Here is a 19,813-nt window from a genome sequence, read left to right on the forward strand (position 1 = left end):
TGACTACTGGCACATGCGTCGTACCTTTCCCCCTTCCTCTTGCTTCTTCGCTCCCTCTTTGTTCCCTGGCCTATATATTCTCAGGCTGAGAATAAACGAACAGTTATTTGCTGTGCGACGCTGCCTCTTGTGGTTACTGCCAATGGCTTGGCTGCTGGCCATGAACACAACAGTGGCGACGAGTACAGACCTCAAGCAAGAAGATTCTGTGCCGGACAGCGGCAAAGGTACGAGCTCGGCTGCAGTCATGAGCCTCAAGCTAGCGGATTTCGATGAGGAGAAAGTAGCAAGTTTACCTTGTTAAAGCTGAAGCATACTTTGAGGCAAACAGTATCACTGAAGATAAACAGAAAAGGGCCTTGCTCATAGCCTCCCTGGCCACAAAGACAGTCGCAGTGCTATGTGGGAAAGTAGCACCACTGAAGCCCAATTCCTGGAGCTACGAGGATGTAGTGAATACGCTAAACAGCTACTACGATCCAACGCCCAACGAAATTTTAGAGAGTTATAAGTTGTTCAACCAGAATCAGAACGAAGATGAATAAGTTCAGGCCTTTATTGTGCCTATAAGACAAACAGCGGAAAACTGCAATTTCTCATCAATGTTGGACAGAATGACCAGAGACCGCATTGTATGTGGTGCCAGGTGAAGAGAGACCATACCTTACATTAAAAGAAGCAGAGGCTCTTGCACTAGCTGCAGAAAGTACAGAATGTGACGCCCAAGGCATGACGGGAAACCCAGTGGAACCAAACGTATACATGATAGCTCACCGCAACCAGCCTACTACAAGAAAGCTGACGTTTTGCGTACAAGAACAGTGCCGGTATTATGGCAACTATGGCCACAAGACCACAGCTTGTCGCCTGAACAAGCACCAATGTTTTCCTTGCAGGCAACAAAACAAGGTCACCTAGCAAAAATGTGGCCTCCAAAAGACAGCGGTAACAGAGCTATGGCAGTAAAGGCGCAAAACATCGACGACCCCAAAGATAGCAATAGCAGTACATCACAGATTTGGTGCTTGAGCACAACGCAATCACTTGTACCGCCCATTCAGAAGATCTTTGAATGTAACGGTGTCAACGTAAAGATGGATATTGATACCGGTTCCCCGGTTTGTGTGACTTTAAAAACCATCTATGAAAAGCACCGGCAGCGATAAAATTGTCCTGCTACCTCAAAACGCTGCCAGTACTTGGTGTGCTTCCTATGGAAGTTTTTTATCAGCCTGTGACAGTGAAGTGCAACTTGATGGTGTTGGACTGTGAAGGCCCTAGCCTTTGTGGGCGAGATTTATTGCAGAAACTGGATGACAAAGGAAGTACAGTACTGCACGTCATGACACAACTTCACCGAACAAGCGCGACCCCACAAGCAGTCTCGCCAACTGCCTCAGCACTGCTACAGCAGCACGTGGACCTGTTCGCAGAAGGTACCGGACTCGTACAAGGCCCGCCAGCATGGATACATCTTCGAAGTGGAGCAATTCCCAAATTTTGCAAGACAAGAAAATTCCCTTTTGCACTTCATGAAAAAAAATGTCACAGGAACTGGACAAGTGGGAAGCAGCTGGTATAATATCCCCAGTACCCTACTCTGAGTGGGCTTAACCCATTGTTCCGGTTTTGAAGAAGGATGGCTCAGTGCACATTTGCGGAAATATTAAAGTTACACTGAACCCGATGTGTGAGATCGAACAGTATCCGCTGCCAGTCATTGATGACTTGATTGCCAACCTATCTGGAGGAAAGCAGTTCAGTACTTTAGACCTTTGGGATGCTTACAACCAAGTCACGTTGGACGAGGACTCCCAAATGTTGACAGTGATGAACACTCACAAAAGACTTTTTTTGTTACAATCAGCTATCTTTTGGCATCGTGTCAGCGCCAGCCATATTTCAGCAAAAGATTGAATCTGCGTTGCAAGTGTTGGTGGGGGTTCAAGCATATCTGGATAACGTGCTGATAGTGCGCATCAAGCTGCGCGCCGACAAATGTCGCTTCAGTGAGCAAGCGGTACAGTATCTCGGTCGCCGCATTGATGCCGGCAGATTGCACCCAGTGGAAAAGAATACTGATGCAGTTATGTTGGCACGTTCACCTCAAAACATCACGGAGTTGCAAGCTTTCCTGGGCATAATTACCTTCTACAAGTTTCTGCCGAACATGTCCCTGTTACTTGCACCCCTGTACAAGCTATTGGTAAAAAGCGCGAAGTGGTTATGGGGTGCAAAAGAAGAGGTAGCGTTTCAACGCGCCAAAAGCTCTTTGTGCACAGCACCTGTGCTGACTCATTTCGATACGCAGCATGAATTGCTGCCGGGATGTGACACGTCACCACAGGGTATTGGTACTGTACTTTTTCATCGCACAGACGGTGAAAATAGGCCGATTGGATTTAGGTTTAGAGTACTGACTGCGACCGAAAGCAGGTACTAGCAGGTCGAGCATGAAGCTTTAGCCTTGGTGTATGGTGTCTCGAACTTCCGCGACTACCTTCTTGGCAGAGAATTCACTTCGGTAACCGACCATCGGCCCCTGCTTGGTCTCCTGAGACAGGATCGCCAAACACCTATAATGGTCACCGCATGGATACAAAGATGGGCTCTTCTGCTGGGAGCTATGAATACAAGCTGCTGTGTAGGCCTGGTAAAAACAGCCTGGTGTGTAGGCCTGATAAACAAAAAATTTCGGTTTTCAGTACTGAAAGAACTGTCAAAAGTTTTGACCAGTAAACATTCTAGAATTCCAGAGGGCATTGGATCCAAAGTACAAATATGTGCTTCTAACTTTGGTGGTGGTTGGGCATTCCTTTTCTGCATGCAAACCAATGCTCAGTGAAAAAAGGCACAACATAGAACCAGAAAATTTTGAAATGGTGCTTGTTTGTTACTTGTTTATGGTGTCTGGTCAAACTAAATTTCAGATAAATCTTACGCTACTTATGCTACTTTCTTTATTCTATTTTATCGTGGAAATAAAGTAAATTTCAGAAAGCAGGCGTTTAGTGCGTTGTGTAACTTAGAAAATTGTAATTTATCCTTACATGTGCGATGGAAGTTCCAATTAGCTGAGCCTATACATGACTTACGAGCACTATTTGTTGCCTATATATACCTCAAATGACCGATTTCGTGCCCGTTATGGACGCCTAAAACAGCATTGTTTAGTGCCAAAACATCCCGTCTCTAGTAATGACAATGAAAAATGACACTGCAACGATGATGACAGAGTGAGCACGGCAGTATTATGACAACAGTATGACAATGAAGGAATTCACAATGGAACGAAGGTGTTGAAACAATGATGATGGAATGGCAATGACAGCGTTTGTGTTACATATGTTGGAGCTCCCACCTGCACTTACGTGCATCGCTTGCCACCCCAGGCTTCCTCAGTTTGCACTATCTTTGGTACCGGCCAATTGTAAAAGACAGCAGCCAAAAGCAAATGGCTGAAAAGTGAGGGGAGGTGGAAAAGAAAGCTGCCCTTTAAAGTGAGCTGTCCTGCCATGTGCTTCACAATTCAGGACAAAGTGCATGCTTTCAAAACATCTGCTGTCCACAGTCGTGCATCAATTACTTTCTATAACTATATGATCCAACAGACAATGAAGCCAAGAAAAGCATAGGGGAAATTAGCTGTAGTTGAAATTAAATGCAGAAAATAATAAAGAAAGGGAAATGAAAGTGGACGAAAAGACAATGTGTTGCTGGTGGCAGCCAAACCCACAACCTCCACGTTACATGTGCGTTGCACTACCAATTGCACTACGGTGATGGCTATCAAACTGTCCACTAACTTGGGTATTTATGTTTACTAGATCTATCTCTAGGAGTTCTAGCCAGCGCCACACAGAGCCAAGGTGAGCGGATGTGAAACATCCTTTTTTGCCCAATGGTGTCACCTAACATGTGATCTTAGGAGAGTGGGCACTTGGCTAATAACCCCTCGCATGCTACCTGATGACATCAAGAGTGACGGAAGTGGCACTTGGTCTTTTGGAGCAGTTTTGGTAGCAAGAAAAATGGCAGTTTAAAGCAAAAATACATCTGCTTTGAGCAGAAGATTTTGTTGCTTGGAGTAAGAATGTTTTGGAGTGGTAACCTACTGCTCTGGTGCAAAGAGGAAGCTCTGTATAAATTGAGATTTCTTGACACGCATAGGATATGTGTTATACTAAGATGTAAGTATTTTTTCTTCAACTTGCTGTTCCATGTTATTGTTATTGTTATTTTCTAAGATCAACATAAGCACAAGCGTAATCATAATTCACAGTTAATTCTGCATTTCAACAAAAAGTTAACCCCCCCCCCCCACTGCCCCAAGCTGTCCTTGACTTCGTTAGTCATTTCATCTGGTAAACATTTTATTTCTTAGAGCACTTAATCCACTAGAACAAGTTAAACTACCTCCAGGGCTATGCACAAATATGCATGCCTGCCCGATTCTTTATTAATATGGTGCAAGCGCTGTATCCTGGTACATTAATAATAGTGCATAAGGATAAGCTCATGCGTTTAAACATGCTAGCCATAGCGCATGGTCTTCTAGGCTGTTTCAAGCAAGCCACTGGCATACCATCTGTTCAGCACTCACACAATGTTAATAAAAAATTGGGTGGCTGTACTATATCGACTTTACATATCACTACAATTGAAATTACCAGCTGAGCTAGTTGGCAGTTGATCAGAAACACGACTAAGCAGCACAAACCCAGATGGAACAGAAGCGATGTTACTATTTTAATGGTACTCAGAGGTATAGGTTTAATAGTGTCTGTGATACTTGACTGCTTCCTTTGTCCCTTTTTCAAACTTTTTTTCCATGCCGGGGCTGCCTAGTTGTAATAAAATGTGCCTTGAACATTTGTCGATATACCACTAAGCGACTGTGAGCAAGGCGTGTCATGCAGCTGTGGTCTCATAATCGTGCGTCACCATAATTGAATTATTACTATTGCGATAGCCAATATATGGACCCCCCCAACTCCAGGTAAATTACCGAAATCTTCGTCGGCATAAGCATTGCCGTGACATTCCGTGTTATGTTCCAAGTGTGATGAGATGGCGGCCGCACGCCGTATACATGCTATAGATGCGACGGAAAGCGTGTGAGGGTAAGTGGTTAAGGATGGTTGCCTGATGCGCGGCGCCTTCTCGCGTGCACAATACATTCCAAATTCAGAACATGCAGGTGAATGTCGGCACAGGCCTGGCACAATATATGAGAGAAACGACAATTTGTCGCAGCATGCAGCAGGATTTCCTTCACAGCGCAATGTGGCGCAATTGGCGGAGCACTTCCATCACTGCATCAAGACTGCCAGATTCGAGACCCTTGCGATGAATAAAACAGAGAAGAAAGGAAACAGAGGGGCTCGATTTTGTTAATCATGACCATATAAAGCCAACAGACAATGAAGTGGAGGAAAGCATTGAGGAAATTAGCTGTAGTTGAAATTGAAATGTAGAAAATAATAAAGAAGGGAGAATGAAAGTGGATGAAAAGATAATGTGTTATCCGTTGGGAGCTGAACCTTTCTATGCATTACAACAATGGCAAGCGCTGCCTAGCAGTAATGCCAAGCACAGATTTTAGACTTTTCTGGAAACCACAAACCCCAGCACCAGTTTCTTTTAAAGCTGCGTTAATGTTAAATAAAGCTTTCATTTTGTCCACTTGAGTATCTATGATGTGGTTAATTCAAAACTAAACGATAGGCCTGTGCAAGTAACCTTAGGTAGCAGCCAATTGCCCTTGATGTTGCACCCTTTCAACACTATGGAAGACGCAATCATTACATGAGCGTACATGTGTATGTTCTTGAGTGAAGGTAAGATTGCTCCAGATAAAATGACAACTAATTCCAAAGTAACACATGGGTTTTTAACTTGAATAACTAGGGCAGTCCACAACAGCATCTAATGATACATATGACTAGTCGCTTTCGAGTACTTCAGAGAACTCTAGTTGCATGCTTTGCATTGAGCTAGTCAAAATGAAACACTCGAAGCCCATTTGGCTTGACGTAATAGTTCTGCAGAAACCCGCAAGGTGGAGAGAAGTAATTATTAAAGGGAAAATGAGACATCCACCCAAACGTAGCTAAGTGCTACAAAGGAAAACCATGCAGGTTCCTCAAAAGGAAAGCTTCGCAGTGGAAGAAGAATTCGTCCTGGTCCAGGACTCGAACCCAGGACCACCGCCTTTCCGGGGCAGCCGCTCTACCATCTAAGCTAACCAGGCGGCTGGCAGATGGCAGGCGAAGTTGAATTTATCAACAACTCAGAAGCAAAGGCAAGAACTTTGGCTTTTCTTTTTGGCTTGTTCATTTAGAGTGCCCCATTCCAGCTCAAAGCACATAGAGGCACTCCCACCTTCGTCCTGGAAAAGGAAGTTGGCAGATTTCTGCTGTGGCAGAAGTCTGCCACAGCAGGAGTTATGCAAGTGCAAACCTAGGGTGTACCTTAAGTGGCTGAGATATATGTTTACAACAGAAACGCTGATGATGCGCTTTTTTACTTCCAGCCTCCAACTGCACTGGCAAGCAGCTGAAAGTTCAGAATGCTTGGGAAAGCTTTCTCTGGCTCCAATCTAGAACTCCACATCCTTACAGTATTAGTCGGAGCATAGTAGCAACCAGTCGAATGTACCATAAGGAAGCTGTGGAATGCGTAAAGTATTAAAGGGCTCTGCCTCCCAAGCAGTGTGTAACAGCACATCTTTTAATGCGTTTCCAATAAATCATCTTCAACAATCAAATGTTTCCCATGCCATGACATTATGGCAGCCTCCCTCTATTCTTTTGTAGTCCACAATGGTCTAAAACCTGTGTAGGTGGTCCAGAACCCCGAATAGCAATTTGGACAACTTGGTCGAGCTTTGTGATTGAAAAGAAATGCTTTAAAGTGACGATAATATTTGATCCGTGCCATAATCACAATGCTCAAAAATTTTATAAGCATTTTATACCAAGATACTCAGTTACAGATATGTGCGCCAACCTTCAGTGGCTTTGCATGGCATGAAGGTTGCTCTTCTGAACCTATGTGCTTTATGATTCTTGAACATTTATGTTTTGCTTTTTTTATTATATACATTTACTTGTTTCTGCAGTTATTATCTGCAGTGCCTGTCTGTGAAGGTGTTCAATAAATCCCCTCAAACTTCGTCTTACTATGTTTCTTGTTTAAAAAGATTTAACTTGGTGTTCAGTGCTTGCTGCTGCAATATATTTATTTAACCAAACCCCTTATCTTCTAGCACTTAGTGCTTTTCACTGCTTTTCAATCAAAAACAAACACTGATGTCAGCATTGCCCCTCCCAATTATACCTGATCAGTGCAGTGGTATCACTGCACTGGCAGTGGCACAATTTGACTGTTTCCTTTCAACAGACCTCACTGTAGCTGTCGGTGTCCTTTGGCTCATTTTGAACAAGGCACATAATTACTGTCATTCAATGTGGTAGCTGGAGCACCACATTCCAACTCGTTGTGTGCATTCCTTGACTCACAAGCAGAGAATGACTAAAGCACAGCCCATGTAACACATTCTGCTTTGAAAACAAGAAACGTCAACACTTCTGTCTGTGCTGAGACAATTCCACAGCACTTGATCGCGATTCATAGACACAAAAGACACTTGAGCGTGCAGACATACAATTGATAGCCCCAAAGAGAAGCTTTAGTAATGACAGCATTGTGCATCGTGCAGGAGATAGCACAATTCGAGAACTTTAAGGGGTCCTGAATCATGCCTTGGGCTTGATGAAAAAACCTAGTCCATGGATAGCATAAGCTGCAGTGAGCTTCTCAGCCAAGTTTTGCAGTCTAGGTGGCACATGGAGCTCGCAAGCAGAGCGCGAAATCACCTTTCTCTCAAACGCTCTCTTTTCAACAGAAGCCTGCTCCCTACTCTTTCCTGGATGCTTTTCGTAATATATCAGATTCCCATATGTGGCTGCTATTGGCCAATAGCCGATGTCAATCAAGAAGGGTGTTTGAATCAGTGCACTTGTTCATACTGTTACTGTGTATATTTATTGATGAAGTTTAATAAATAGGCTGAAATAAGCAAAAATGTACTTTTGAATTTCAGTGATAATTATGTACTGCCAGAAGAAGCCGACCATTGTCTACTCATGCTCAGCCACTGCTGCCCGCGTAGTTTTGAACGCTCAACTAGCCCCGAACCGTGCGGAACTTAAGGTCCGACCACACACATGTTGCCGGCGTGCTGACTCCTGGCTGCTCCTGGTTAGATGCTGGGCAGGCTTATTGACAGTGCTTCAAAAATGCACAAGTTCGATGTAGCACTAGCCGTCAGTCAAGCTGGGGAAGGACGAAGCCAGTCGCACCCCGTAGCACGGTCAGACTGGAGCATATGAGTGCAAGCATGCACTGAAGCCCTGTCGTGCACAAAGCAAACACTGTGCTTACACACTACAGTTGCATGCAGCTGCAGTCTGCTACGTAGTGTAGATACCGCAGCCCGCGCGGTTGCCATAACGAGTCCACTGGGCAAACGTACTGTGACTCGCTGAAGACAAGCACGTTTGGCTTGTGTTTGGCACGTTGTAGGCGCCAAAATCGGAAGTAGTGGCATCTACGTTAACATCCGAAATCAAATTTGAACTGCACGCCACGGTGACGTTCAGTAGGCGGAGTGTTGGGGCACGCTCCTCTCGGTGGTAGCCTTGGGAGTGCAAGGCATTGAAGGAGTGGAAGCACCGCAAAGCACGTGTTTGACTGCCAATAATGCCGCTTCTGCTAAATGCACTGAAGTACTCTTTGCGGCAAAGTATTTATGAAATAGTTTATTTTAATTTCTAATGCCTCTCTCCACTTCAATAAAAAGTGGTTCAGGCCCCCTTTAAGCAGTCAACTGACTCATGATTATAAGTCACAAATTAAGGCCATTAATTGTCCTTTTTGATGCAACTAGTGTAAGTAGATAGTGTAAATACTATCTTTAAAAGTATAATTAAGCAATGATAACACTTCTCAGTGTTTTAGCTCCTAGTGGAGGCATAATTAGTACCACCATTTAAAAATGCAGCCAACAGTAACAGTGTTTCATGCACTGTCATAATAAGCATGGAAGGTGGCAGGCATTTTAGTAAGTTGCAAAAAAAGGTAGGCAAGTCCTTTGAGCAAAACTGTATGCACCATGCTGCACCTAAAAGAACAAAATTCGGCTTTAAAGTTTTCATGACAGCATTGTCTAGCCCCTGCAAAAGTTCATTTATTGTGTTAGGAAAGTGTTGAATGGTGTCTTTAATGTTATGAGTGACCCAAACTGTATTTCATGGCTATTTTCTGGAGCACCATGTGTAAAACATAGCATTTTTCAAGGCACACATTTGCAACATATGGCATACACACTTAAACACATTACAGGACAAATAAGACATTACTGAATCTAATACACTCTCACTGCCACATTAGGTGCAGCCTGAAGGTAAGCAACCTTTTTTGAGAACAGCGTAAAAGCTTATTCAAAATAAGCTGCCACCAACAAATGAAGAAAAAGACATAGCTCAGAAACTCAGACAAGGATAACTGTACGTGGGTAGCATACCGCTAACACTTAATACCATCGAATGCATCTACAGGGAATGCCTCGATGACAAAATGACCTGCATAACAAAGGATTTGTATGTCCCGGCTGAACTCCTATTTTCATATGTATTGCAAACGCTTCTAGAGCGGAGACCAATACAACGAATTTGCCTGCACAAAGAAGAAATTTAGATGTCTCCAACGGCCAGCTGAAGTGCAAGTTTTGCCAGCCACTTGCGACAGGGGTGGCAACTTTCCTTGGCGTTACGCTCTAGCCTCATCGCCGTTGTGACTGAATGAGTTCGACGAAGCAGGCTTTGTGCAGCAACACGACACCGCCAACCGGGTCGGCCGTGTGCGGGGGAGTGTGCCCACGGAAACGTCTACTGATGCTCTTTCCCACGCGCCGTCCGAGACGCAAGACAAAGGGGCACCCGGCCGCACTGCGGGGGTCAGCCCCGAGTTCTACGAAGTCTGTGTGACGTCGGTTCCGGACCGTGAACCTGTGTGTGTGTGTAAGCCGTCCCGGGGAGAAGCGGCATGTTTACAATGACTGGACGAACGTTTCCGTCCACTTGGAATTAAGGGGGGGACCGAGTGTTTATAAACCACTGTTGTGCAGATGCTCGACACACTCTCTCAAGCAGTCATGTTTGACTGACATACTTTCTCTCGCAGTCATGCTAGACTGACGAACTGCATGTAAATACTGTAAATAAACCCATACTCCTCGTTCTCGATGAGAAGCAGTTCTTCCCTTCATCAACGTCCTCAGCGTAGATAAGTTGGACGACGGCATGGGCCAGCTACCTTCGAATTCATGCCGGACTCCAATCTTCACAACAGGTTACGAGCAATGGGATTGAGCCCCCAATCCTGACAACTGGTGGCAGCGGTGGGATGGACTTTGCGACGTGGTGCTGTGTCTGCGGTGAGTGCTTGGTTCTTGCTTTGACTCTCCAGGCTTCATTTTGTGGTTGTTCTGTTTAGAACAGTAGGGAAGCTAGATTGTTGAGTGTTAGCTAGGTTGTGTTTTCCTAGCTAGATTTAGCGAGCAGGATCAAGGCAGTAAAGCAGCAATCATGGAGTTAAGGACACTGCTGAGAGACGAGTTGTTAATTGTTGGTGAGGAACTGGGCCTAGATGTTCGCAAGGAAATTCTAAAATCGGAATTACTGAAGCTAGTTTCCGAACAGGCCAGTGAGGAAGAAATCGAAATGGGGTTGGAACTTCTGAAAAAAAGAGAAGAATGGGACAGAGAGAGAGAGGAACGTGAGTTAAGAAAAATGCAACTTGAACTTGAAAGCAACGTTTGGAGTTGTCTCAAGGAAGTGAAGGCGCTCTGGGACGATCAAATGAGGCAGAATCATACCGCATGGACAGGCTGTTAAAGCCATTTGAGGTCGGGACCGACATAGGCTTGTTCCTAAGCAATTTTGAAAGGACCTGCGCGAAGATGAACTTCGGTCCGAGTACATGGCCACAGCAGTTGCTGTCTATGTTGCCGTGTGAGGTGGCGGAAGTAATGGCCAGACTTAGTGCACAGAATGCATATGATTATGCAAAAGTTAACGCTAGTCTCCAGAAGAAATACCGCCTTTCAGCCGAAGCTTTTTGGAAAAGGTTTAGGAGCACAGGTAAGAAAGATAGCGAGGGGTATCCGGAGTTTGCATACGGCTTAAAGGCCAACCTAGTCGAGTGGCTGAAAAGCGCGGAAGCGTACGACAGCGGAGAAATGATCATTGAATGCATGTGACTAGAGCAGTTTTACAAAAGCACCCCCAAGCTGTGAAACTGTGCGTGCAAGACAGAGGGAATGTAAACACTGTGGAAAGGGCTGCTGAATTAGCCGAAGAGTACGCAACACGTAGAAAGTTGAACGCCGAGGACGGAAACTTGGACGGTCGAAATGGACCGCGGAAACCATTTCCGTTCAAAAAGGGTTCACAGACTAGACGATCGGAGCCTGTAGACGTGGAGCAAAAAGCCCGCAGAAAAGAGCGAGGAGAAAGCTAACGGCAAAACTGTACAAAAAGAGCAGAAAAGAAAATTCGAATCTTTTAGACCGCTGTTATAATTATAATCCGCTGTTACAAATGCCACAAACTGGGACATATAGCTGTAAACTGCGGGAAGCCTAGCGTAGTTTTCTCCTACGTGGATGAAAAGGATGAGAATATGCAACCTTTAAGTCCATATCTTCACGACCTGCAAGTTCATGAGAAACCATGCCGGGTGCTGTGAGACAGTGCCGCCACGATGGACATTGTCCATCTGTCTTATGTGACGGTAGCTGACTTCACCAGAGAAGTAGCATGGATCAAACAGGTTGTAGAACACAGCGTGTGTCTGCCCATGGCCAAAGTCAAAATCAGTCGACCATTCGGGGAGCTAGTGACCGAGGCGGCAGTTTCCAAATTTTTGTCACTGCAGTACCCTTACATCTTTTCGAATCGTTCGAATCAGTTACTGCGTGACAAAGGGCTTAAACTGGGAGAGGGCATAGTACAGGCATTGACCTGAGGCCGAGCTCGTAAAATTACGTCGGTTTCGGCTGAAAATGCACAAGCTGCTCCAGCGGAAGCAGAAAAGGAGATAACTTCAATACCCGAATCCGAGCTAGGCCCGAGGGACAAAAGAACAGTTGAGGAGAGCCTGCCAGCTGACCAGCTCAATGAGAGCGTAGCACTAAAGTGTCAAAGTTCAAGCCTGCAGGAAGAGCAAGCTGACGCCATCGCAAGCGAGACAGGGTGGTTATTATCACCGGCCTCAAAGAACTTTGATCAGCTCTTACGTGTGGATAAAGAGTCATTGGCAGCCGAGCAAAAGAATGATGATAGCTTAGCTAAATTACATCACACAGCCAAAGAAGGCATTGCTAGGCGCAACATGACGATACATGAGAGAGGAGGATTGTTGTATCGGCACTACAGAGATTGAAAGGGTAGGATTTTAGATCAGTTAGTCGTGCCTACTAAGTACAGGGAGGACCTTTTGAGTCTCTGTTATGGAAATGGGTGGTCCGGCCACCTAGGCATAAACAAATCAAAGGAAAGATTGCTTATGGAATACTACTGGCCTGACTGTTTCAAAGACGTAGAAAACTTTGTAAGATCATGTGACGCCTGCCAGCGCTCGGGTAAACCAGGAGAGACATGGAAAGCTCCACTAAAGGTAGTGCCCTTAATAACAGAACATTTCAGATGACTTGTGATAGACGCGGTAGAGCTTCTACCAAAAATAAAATCAGGTTACAGGTACTTGTTTACCATGCTGTGTCCGGCTACAAAGTTTCCAGAAGCAATCCCTCTGAAAGAGCTCAGCTCCACCGAAGTAGTCGACGCACTTTTTACAGTGTTTGCACGAGTTGGGTTTCCAGCCGAAATTCAGGCGGATCAAGGGTCAGTATTCACCAGCGCACTGACTTCCACATTCTTGCAAAAGTGGAAAAAAAAGTTAATACACAGTTCTGTCTATCACCCTCAGTCAAACAGTATAGAGAGGTGGCATTCAGTGCTTAAGCGAGTTTTGTGTGCGCTCTGTTACGAGCACAAGGAGGACTGGGAGAACTGTCTGCCGGCAACATTGTTTGCTTTGCGAACGGTTCCACATGAGGCTACAGGGTTCTCGCCAGCAGAACTAGTGTTTGGGAGGACATTCCGTTCTCCACTGAAAATGTTAAGAGAGATGTGGGCAGAAAGAGGGGAGAGTCTAACAGTGGTTGAATACGTGCTAGATTTGCTGGAACGGCTAAGCGCAACCCAAGAACTAGTCGAAAAGAACATGGGAGAGCCGCAAAAGAACGCCAAATTCTATTACGACAAGAATGCGAGGCTTCGTATGTTTAACGCCGGAGACCAGGTAATGATCCTCAAAGCTTCAAGAACGAACAAGCTTGAAGTTCACTGGGACGGGCCCATTAAAGTGTTGCACAAACTTTCAGATACCAACTATGCTCTGAAAATGCCCGGTCGAAGGAAGGAGGTGAGGATATATCACTGCAATTTGATGAAGCCATATATAGAGCGGAGCGCAGTCGTTAACTGTACCATCAAAGAGCAGGATGGCACTATTACCAAGTTTAAGGAGTATAGGGCGACCTCCAACTCTGAAATCGGCCTAGAAGAAGTAGTAAAACATTCAGTAAGCTCGCACGCTCTAAGACCCGAGCAGCTAGATGAGCTAACAGGGGTGTTAGGGGAATATCTCGACAGATTCAGCGATCGGCCAGGTAGAACCGAACTAATAATGCATGAAATAGAGCTGACATCAACCGAACCCGTAAGATCAAAGCCTTACAGGGTGTCTCCAAGACAAAGAGAAATTATGGAGGCAGAGATACAGCGCATGCTAGAGTTTGGAGTTATTGAGCCCGCTGAAAGTGACTACACGTCACCGCTAATACTGGTAGAAACCCCTAACAAGAACCCTCGTCCGTGTGTTGACTACAGGAAGTCAAATGCCATCACTAGGGATCAGCTGTACCCGATACCCAACATTGTGGAACGAAATGAAAGAGTTAGCGCTGCTAAATACATTTCAACTATAGATCTCGTGCGGGGGTACTGGCAAGTTCCCCTTTCAGAAAGTGCCAGCCGCTATGCCGCATTCATCTCACCTGTAGGCACTTTTCGACCTCTCGCACTCAGCTTCGGGCTGAAGAATTCCCCGTTTAGCTTCTCTAAGTTAACGGATATTGTCCTAAAGGATTTGCAGGAGTTCGCCTTGCCATATCTTGATGATGTAGCAATTTTTTCGGACAGCTGGGAACAACACGTATCGCACCTCAAACAGGTGTTCTCATGGTTGAGGGAAGCTGGCTTAATGATGAAAGCGGAAAAGTGTAGATTTGGTTGTTCACAGGTTACTTATCTGGGCCATGTTGTCGGCCAAGGCACGAGACGGCCGGCCGAGCTGAAAATAGCTACGATTGGTGAATTTTCTCAGCCGCGCACGAAAACAGACCTTCGTTCATTTTTGGGACATGTGGGGTACTATCAATGGTACATTCCGAATTACTCGCAAATGGCAAGTCCATTAGCGGACGCCCTCCGAAAGGGAGCACTGAGTTGCGTACACTGGGATAAGGACAAAGAGAATGCTTTCCAAAGTTTGAAAATGCTATTGGTTTCTCATCCTGTGCTTCGCGCGCCAGACTACACAAAGGAATTCATAGTTCAATGCGACGCAAGCGACAGAGGTATGGGCATGGTACTCAGTTAGGTCGGCGATGATAACGAGGAGCATCCTATCCTCGATGCCAGTCGTAAACTAAATGTAAGACAGGAAGCCTACAGCGCTTCAGAGAAGGAATGCGCTTGTTTAGTTTGGGCCACCCAGAAGTTGCCGTGTTACTTCTATGGAGCGAAGTTCATCTTTGAGACCGACCACTGTCCTCTGACGTGGCTCAATCAAATGTCACACAAAAATGGCCGCTTGCTCCGATGGAGTCTCACTCTCCAAGAGTACAACTTCTCCATTAGATATAAGAAGGGAAAGTTGCGTAGCAATGGGGATGGTTTGAGCAGGATAATTTGAATTCTGCGTTTGAGGGTCCTGCCTGAATTTTAGGGTTACTTGTGCTAATTTTATTAAGCCAATAAGATTCCCTCTCATTTAGCAGGATTCCCTCCATGATTGCTGAATTTGTCAGCACGAAATTGCTTCAAAAAATTGGCATAGCGAAATGCAGCATTTTTTGTTTTTGCACTTATGTTTTCTTTGAAGCCTAGTGAGAGAGAGAGAGAGAGCCAAGGTACGTCATCTCGGCGCAGAGCCGTGTTGTGGGGTTCGTTTTGCAGTTGCCTGTCCTTGTTGGACGTTTGGGGCGGTGACTTCATTACACAAGTGGTCGCTCCGAGCCAAGGCATCACCCCCTGGCCACCAGCCGTTCTATTCCTGCCCAGCGGTTGTCAGCGCTCGACAGTCGAGATTTTCCGGGCCATGGAGGTGCTGTTAAGAACGGCCAGCTGAAGTGCAAGTTTTGCCAGCCACTTGCGACAGGGGCGGCAACTTTCCTTGGCGTTACGCTCTAGCCTCGTCACCGTTGTGACTGAATGAGTTCGACGAAGCAGGCTTTGTGCCGCAACACGACACCGCCAATCGGGTCGGCCGTGAGTGGGGGAGTGTGACAGTGGGAACGTCTACTGATGCTCTTTCCCACGCGCCGTCCGAGATGCAAGACAAAGGGACTCCCGGCCACGCTGCGGGGGTCAGGCCCGAGTTCTTCTGTGCTACGTCGGTTCCGGACCGTGAACCTGTGTGTGTGTGTGCGTGTGTGTAAGCCGTCCCGGGGAGAGGCGGCATGTTTACAATGACTGGACGAACGTTTCCGTCCCCTTGGAATCAAGGGGGGGACCGAGTGTTTATAAACCGCTGTTTTGCGGATGCTCGACACACTCTCTCAAGCAGTCGTGTTTGACTGACGTACTTTCTGTCGCAGTCATGCTAGACTGATGAACTGCATGTAAATACTGTAAATAAACCCATATTCCTCGTTCTTGATGAGAATCAGTCCTTCCCTTCATCAACGTCCTCAGCGTGGATAAGTTGGACGACGGCATGGGCCAGCTACCTTCGAATTCATGCCGGACTCCAATCTTGACAACGGGTTACGAGTGATGGGATTGAGCCCCCAATCCTGACAGTTCCCATCCTCAACAGCATACTGTGTGAGCTTCATGATGAACGCACGTAATGGCATTGCCACTACTTTTCATAGCTGCCACTGCTTTGCAGTGTGAATAGGAAGCACCAGTTGACACAACAAAGACTGCACAGAAAAGTACACTGCCATATTGATCTGCTCAGAACTGATGACCAATGATACTGTTGATGCCATCGAGGACGGGAAGAAAGCAAATGCTGATCAAGGCAGCAGTAAAGTGCTTGCAGATGAATGGAGTCAATGGCAGCATTCAACATTCTGCAGCTGTACGATGTGTCACTCTGGGCCTTGCTGTGAAGCGTTCCGTTAAGCTCAACACCACCAGGTTGGCTGTCGTTACACTCCATGGTATAGAATATACAGAAGAAAATTTGCAATTTCTTTAAATAAGTGTCTCTAGAATTCATAATAAATAAATATTTTTTTTTGCTCAATGCGCTAGCCCGCTCTGTTGAGAGTGGTATGGTGCATGGTCACTACAACAAAGTAACTTGTATAACAAAGGATTTTTGAAGGTCCCAAGCACTTCACGTCCGGTGAAGTGCTTGGGACCTTCGTATTCTTATAATGTGCGTGCAAAGCACTCACCCAGGTTTGTAGAGATGGAGAACGACCCAAACTCCTTCACCAGCCTTGTTCACCTGTTCCACATAGTCGTCTGCAGAGATGTCCCGCACATCACCATATCGAGACTTTTGCATTGTAGCCTGTATCTCCGCAAGACGCTTCTGTCTGGAAGAGAGTGAAACATACATTTCTGATGACGAAGTCGTCAAATCAGTGAAACGAAGTGAAAAAATAAAGTGCATGCTTCCTTGCAAACTGTAACGGCAAAAGCAGTGAACCAGGATGTTTTGACCACTCAATGCTATCACAGGAGCACATTTAGCGTTCTACCACTGCTGCTAGCACTATGCAACTGAAAATGTTACATCAAGTTACATCAACACAGGGACGATCTGGCTTTAAAGGGCCCCTCACCAGGTCTCGACATCTTGAGTTGACAAGCGCCGTGCATACAATACACACTAATGATCCTGTCTTCTAAGCATTACATCGCTATGTGGCACAGAAAGAGCTGAAATTTCAAACCGAACGCTGTTTGCCCTTCTCCTCGCAGGCGCCACACTCCCAGCTGGAAAGTTGATGCATATCGCACAAGCACGTCTACGTACATGGCAGTGCTGTGACGTCACTCAGTGGCATGTGATTTGGACAATTATTCAAGGCATCATCTGTTATTTGTGCAATACATTGCTTCAATAGACGAAACAAAGTTTAGAGATATAATAAAACACAAACCGAACATCTGCATGTTTTTGTTTTACTTCGCACCACAGCAAGAGAGATGTACTTCCGTTTCATCTGCTTGTTCCCACGTCATGCAGTCATGCGCAATCATGCTCTGTGATCTGCTTGTATCTACCTCAGTATTCATGTAGCACTGACTTATACCTCTAGTCAGAAGTTTGCGTGGACAGCGCGCACAATTGAGCACTGCGCGAAATGAGACAAACACAACAGCTCGCGCGCAACACCGTCAGCGGAAGTGTGCTGCGCAGAAAAAAGCAAGGGAAAAAGAATGAAGGGGGGGCCCACGACGTATGCATCACGCGATCCTCGAGGTCCGGTATGGGAGAACGCAGGGAAGGAATTTCACTTGAGGAGGCTAGACGGTGCAAGTGGAGAGAGCGCCTCTCTTGGAGGTGGCGCTCGCCTTCTGAAATCATGGGTTCACGGCACTGAAATATTTCTATCTCGGTTGTTAATGAATCAATTTGAAGAATTCTTACGGCAGAACACTTCCTACAGGGTGTGTAACAACTTCCAGCATATAACCGAAATTTGCTATGTGGCCTGGTGAGAGGCCTTTTAACTTACAGCAGAAATGTATAACATTGCAAATATTGTGCATGTACATTATGTTACAGCAGCTAACATGCTGTAACATAATACTGCTGTTAATACATGCTGTTCCAACAAGCACAATATGTAAAGCCTGTTAGCAGCTGCTGGCACCAATGTTAAGATGCTTCCCATGAAACCACAGTCTTGCTGTAAGGTCCAGGCTTATGATTTCAGTTTACACATTTCTAAGCACGGCTTATGAGCTCTGAATACAGCATTATTCTAAAGAAAAATAAATTTCATTTCATATTTCATAAAATAAATTTTCTAGCAAAACAAACTATAGATGGACATTTGGTGACTGAAGGTGAGGGAGCAAATTAACGTCTTTAATGAGGATTTATTTACTCAAGAACAACCACCCTTCGAGGCGTGTTTTCTTTCTCAAACTTTTGTTTCAAGCAAGAAAAATGCTTTTTTACAATTATTGATACGCAACCGATAATTATAGTTATTTAACAATGCATCTTTCTCCTTTTCACTTAAGAAGCTTGTGTGAGGGATTTGAAGTACAGCGCAGCACACAAGGCGATAAATATCACAGTTCATCCCAGAACTTTCTTGAAGAACAAACCAAGTTCTTGTGGCTTCAGTGCCATGCCATTCTTTGGAATTCACGTGACTGGCTCCTCCAAGTTGTTCTTGTCTACTATGTCGCTACTTTCGCTGTGAGAGTCAGTGTCAAGCTCCATCACGTATTCGTTGTCAGTCGTCAATCGGCTCCAGCAACACCAAAATTTTGCTGTCTGCCAAAGCTTTCTGCCTCTTTGCAGAATCTGTGTTTTGAAGACTGGCACAATACACACCAAAGTCAAGTTCGCAAACACAGAAAGTTGTGGGTCTATAGACACGCCCCCCACCATGTACCTTCAACTTTGATGGCTACAAAAGCAAAGTGGCGCCATCTGGAAAACAAACATTTCACCACCACTCACAACTTTTTTTTACACATGGTAACACGTATTCTGCTTGAATAGAAACATGTTTCTTTTGAATCGCACTTTTCAATGCAGTAAGAAAGTCGTGCATCTGTAGAGGCACTCTTCAGTTAATGACTTAATAACATGAAATGTTTAAGACAAATTAAGCAGCCAGTTCTAATTTTGCTAGCATTGTTTGCACTTTCAGCTCTATTTTTCTACAATGGGCAGCCTTAAAGATCAGGCCATTCATGCATATGATGGCCCTCTACTCAAAGGAGTAAGCATTTTGAAAGCCCACATAGATGTAATGGTGCCAAGGGTGACCACAAATGAAAAGGCAGAATGAATGAGAAACGGGTGCTACCATACAGAGCAGCAAAACACTAGCATGCTCTTAAGCTGTCTCCTTTTTCTATACACGTGTTCAGAAACACGCATTATACAGATGGCTTCCTGGGCATTCAAACGCCTAAAAATGAACAGCTCAGTCTTAAGCATATTTAATAATGCCCACAGATGCAATTATCTGCAGTCTCTACAGCACGTTACAAGAACACTAAATGCTCCAAAGGTTAGGTCAGGACATGATACCTGTATTCCAGAAGCACTCTTTCATCTTCTTCATCCTCAAGTTCTTCAAGTTCTTCCAGGGTCATGTCTTCCATTGCCTTTTCGGCACCTGCATACAGCAAAGTCAATGAGAAACCAGCAGTGTGAGATTATTGTGAGAACCTCTAAAAGAGAA

The 19,813-nt window shown here is 45.2% G+C and overlaps 1 protein-coding gene across 2 annotated transcripts in view; it reads right to left on the reverse strand.

The window, feature by feature from the left end:
* viaf (viral IAP-associated factor) overlaps positions 1-19,813 on the reverse strand; it is a 37,632-nt gene that overhangs the window by 16,196 nt on the left and 1,623 nt on the right. For both annotated transcript variants that reach the window (XM_075682111.1, XM_075682110.1), the window contains exons 3-4: positions 19,660-19,747; positions 16,826-16,969 (exon numbers count right to left, since the gene is read on the reverse strand). In XM_075682111.1, the coding sequence (XP_075538226.1) occupies positions 16,826-16,969; positions 19,660-19,747 (232 nt within the window). The remainder of the gene's footprint in view (positions 1-16,825; positions 16,970-19,659; positions 19,748-19,813) is intronic.

Source organism: Dermacentor variabilis, chromosome 2 (assembly GCF_050947875.1).
Source record: "Dermacentor variabilis isolate Ectoservices chromosome 2, ASM5094787v1, whole genome shotgun sequence".
NCBI classification, from domain to species: Eukaryota; Metazoa; Arthropoda; class Arachnida; order Ixodida; family Ixodidae; genus Dermacentor; species Dermacentor variabilis.